This window comes from Aplysia californica, unplaced genomic scaffold (assembly GCF_000002075.1).
Source record: "Aplysia californica isolate F4 #8 unplaced genomic scaffold, AplCal3.0 scaffold00325, whole genome shotgun sequence".
In the NCBI taxonomy this organism is placed as follows: Eukaryota; Metazoa; Mollusca; class Gastropoda; order Aplysiida; family Aplysiidae; genus Aplysia; species Aplysia californica.
Window position 1 is genome coordinate 41,032 of NW_004797595.1, and position 3,631 is coordinate 44,662.

General features: G+C 39.7%; 1 protein-coding gene across 1 annotated transcript in view; it reads left to right on the top strand.

Annotated features, from left to right (window-relative positions):
• Positions 1–336: 336 nt before the first annotated feature.
• LOC101855654 (protein AMN1 homolog) overlaps positions 337–3,631 on the top strand; it is a 17,288-nt gene continuing 13,993 nt past the window's right edge. The window contains exons 1-3 of the mRNA XM_005102439.3: positions 337–448; positions 2,003–2,135; positions 3,399–3,543. Coding sequence (XP_005102496.1) covers positions 399–448; positions 2,003–2,135; positions 3,399–3,543 — 328 coding nt within the window. The 5' untranslated portion in view covers positions 337–398. The remainder of the gene's footprint in view (positions 449–2,002; positions 2,136–3,398; positions 3,544–3,631) is intronic.

The window sequence follows — 3,631 nt, forward strand, 5'->3', positions numbered from 1 at the left end:
TGTGTGTGTGTGTGTGTGTGTGTGTGCGCGTGTGTGTGTGTACGTGTGTACGTGTGTGTGTGTACTCGTGGTGGAACACCAAACCAATGTGCCAGGATCTGGACAATAAAGATGTATCTTATCTTATCTTATCTTATCTTATCTCCTCCTCTCCCTCTCCTGGTAGGCCTATGTGGCTGACGATTCGTTAAGTGGCTGCGGGTTGACGAAAGGGAAAAGCGCCCCGCCGGGCGATACGCGAAACAATGCAGTGTGATTATGGAGCGCCGCCACGAGTGTCACCTCTCTATTACTGTAAACCCTCTCTGCCTGAATCTAGATTTGAATCTAACCAATGGGCCACTTCAAACACCTTCTGCCCTGAGCTACACTTCCCGTTAGCATTATTTTGTTTTGACATGGCGGCGACAGAGTCCAGTATCTTTGCAATTCCAAGCTTATTCCAAGCGTAAGTTTTATTTAGTCCGCTTCCCATTCGTGTGTTTATATTATTGTGTTTCTTGCTTTATTTGCATTTTGTTTGAAATGTGCTTTTTATTTTGAACCTTTAGAAGTTTGTTTACAATCGTAATAACTCTGTGGATGTCGACGCACAGTGCGTCAGTGGTAGATCCAAGACTAGCAAACAAGATCAAGATCCTGACTAACGACGGTGACTGATGTGATATTAATAGCTTTGGATAAATAATCAGATGCTCTTGCAAACTCCTTACAGAGCATGAATCACCCCAAAAATAATATGCCAAATTCCTGACTCTTAAAAGTAACAGCAATGAATTGAATTGAAAGAGAATGAAATCATAGAGTGTGGGATATCAATTAAATTGACCTGAATAGTTTCCAAAACTGGTGGACTGTGTCAAGAAAAAAAATTCTCTTTTTAAAATGAAATTCTATATTAGTTGAACTTGCTCTGAAAGATAACTGTCCTTGACTGAAATCTGCTGTACGGAATCTCCCTGCTCCCATTCTTCTAAACGTTTTAGACAGAAACCTGATCTACCATGAAACGGAAAGAGAAATTTTCCCTCTTGAGGCTTTTCACCTTTTGAACACGAAAAAAGCTTTGCCCACCCCACCCTTATTTGAAGCAGAATGCTCTAGCAAATTTGGTTCAACCATCTCTTAATCTTTACGTTACGCCATGCCTGCAAGCAAGGGAAGGGGTCGTTTTTGGGGTAGCTTACCCCACTCATGTGAGCCCTGAGAGATGCAGGTGGTCAGGGTGGTGTGGGTGTGAAATCTCACCACTGCATGTGAAAGTGCTTAAGTGGCACAACAGCACAGGAATGTACCTTGGTAGCTAGAGGTCATGAAATCAGTTTGACCAATACCACCATCGTAAGACTAACAGAAAGAAGTGCCTCAAATCATTGTTTGAACATATTAGATGATGCCTTGCAGGAGGGGGGTGGCTTTGTGTTTATTACATCAATGGGTCGGGCTAAGGGTGGACACAAAGGAGATATTCAATTGTTTCTGGTTTTATTTGGTCAAACAATGACAATGGTCCGAATTTTATGCAAGCAGTGATGGCAATGGAGGAGTGAGACTGCTATTATTAGAGAAGGTAGACCTACTCTCTCTCTCTCTCTCTCTCTCTCTCTCTCTCTCTCTCTCTCTCTCTCTCTCTCTCTCTCTCTCCCTCTCTCTCTCCCTCTCTCTCTCTCTTCCTCACTCTCTTTCTCTCTCTCTTCCTCACTCTCTTTCTCTCTCTCTCTCTCTCTCTCTCTCTCACTCTCTTTCTCTCTCTCTCTCTCTCACTCTCTCTCTCTCACTCATCAAGGTTAATTTGGTAAATAAGATTTTGGGTCGTGTCTAATAAGTTAGTTGTACATTTACTCTCATTCTTTTTACTGTATATGTTTTACGGATTTGTTTTCCATTAATCGTATTTTGAATATATAAAGAATATTTGCTGTGTACTATTTTTTGTGTGTGTTGACTCTGTGCATGCTAAACTACAATTTGAGTTCCACTTTGTATTTTGGCTCATTCACAGGTCCACCAAGGCAGTAATTCATAACTTACACAACTATGAAGAGAGCCTGTGGGAGACACCAGAAAACATCAAGCAAGCCATTCTCCGGTTGATGAGTAAACGTGGTCTCATAACAGATGAAAATATTGACAAGGTAAAGGAAATTTATATGTGAAACAGCATGGTGAAATCAGGTGCTCGTCAAAATAATGAAATTGAAGAAAAAGGCATTTTCCCAACAATTTGGCAATTTCTATTGAAATTTTGTGTATTTTGGCGAAACACCTTTTATTTTCAAATGAGAACACATTTCAATATAAACTTTACTTTTACTAAAAAACCTAGATTCTAGTTTAAAGGTACAAAATATGTAATTTTCAGTTTTCAAGGACTCTTTAAGCTATTGAAATTGCCAAACATTGGCACCCATTTTCTCGTTAATTTAACCACTGACACTTGGCTACCCCACCTTCTTCAATCGCAAATATCTCGACTTCTATTCAAGAACCTAGATTGATTTCTTTTTTCACTGAAAGCAAGGCAAATGAATCAGCTTTCAGAAGATATCAATAATTCCACATACTCAAAAATTGACGAGCGCCTGATTCCACCACGTTGTGACACATATATGTATAGATTGTATATTTAGTTATCTTTTATGCCTCTATCAACACTGTTGAAATTATTTAGAAGGCCAGCTGCTTCCTACCTGCCTTTCAGTATCACTGCCTACCCAGGATGGAAGATTTACAATGTCCCAACAAACAGATGGAGACTAGATAAAGAACCTCCTCATCTAGAATCTAACTCGTGTTTTCTGCATGCAATGGGTAAACAACTAACTGTTGCATCACAGACTCCGGAATATATAGTATGTGTGTGTGCAAAAACAAACTTGCAAAATTGTATAATTATATAGGTTTAGCACCACTTGCAACACTGTAAGGTTGTTTAAGTAGCAGGACCTCTGAATTTAACATCTGTCTCTGATTAGACAGAGCCAGATGGGAAAATTTCTGTAAAGTGACTTTCCCAAGGACACAACGCCTCTAATCCCCCAAACTTCAAAGTCACTATCACGAGTCTGGTGGCTTAATCTCTAGACTACTAACACCTACGGGTACATTATTCATTATATATTTCTTTTAGATTCTTTGTGAAAGTCAATATATATATACATATACATATATATATATGTCAGTTCTGCTTGTTTAAATGAGGAAACAACTATTGATGTTCTTTTATTAAGGAGGTTTTCAGGATGATGGGTGACTTTCGGGACACCCTGTTTAATGCTCTCTCTCTGGAACAAGTCGTGGTGGGAAAAAGTGGTGTCCTGCTTCTGTGTTGCGAAAATGAAGAAATTGTTTTCAGTGGCCATACACTCTATATAGCCTAAAGTATTTGTCTTCATCAGGTCTTAACTCCCAGGCTGAGATCTCTGGATTTGAGTGGCAGCAAAGTCTCTGATGAATGTCTCTTTAAGCTGTCCAGTGTGAGGCATCTGGTCAAACTGGACCTGAACTCTTTTAAAGAGTCGAATCAGTCCATAACATCTGCAGGTATGTGTTTACTTAATGGGTGACCTTATTTAGGCCACATATGGCCTAAATAAGCTAAACCCCCCTCCCTTACCTTATTTAGGCCACA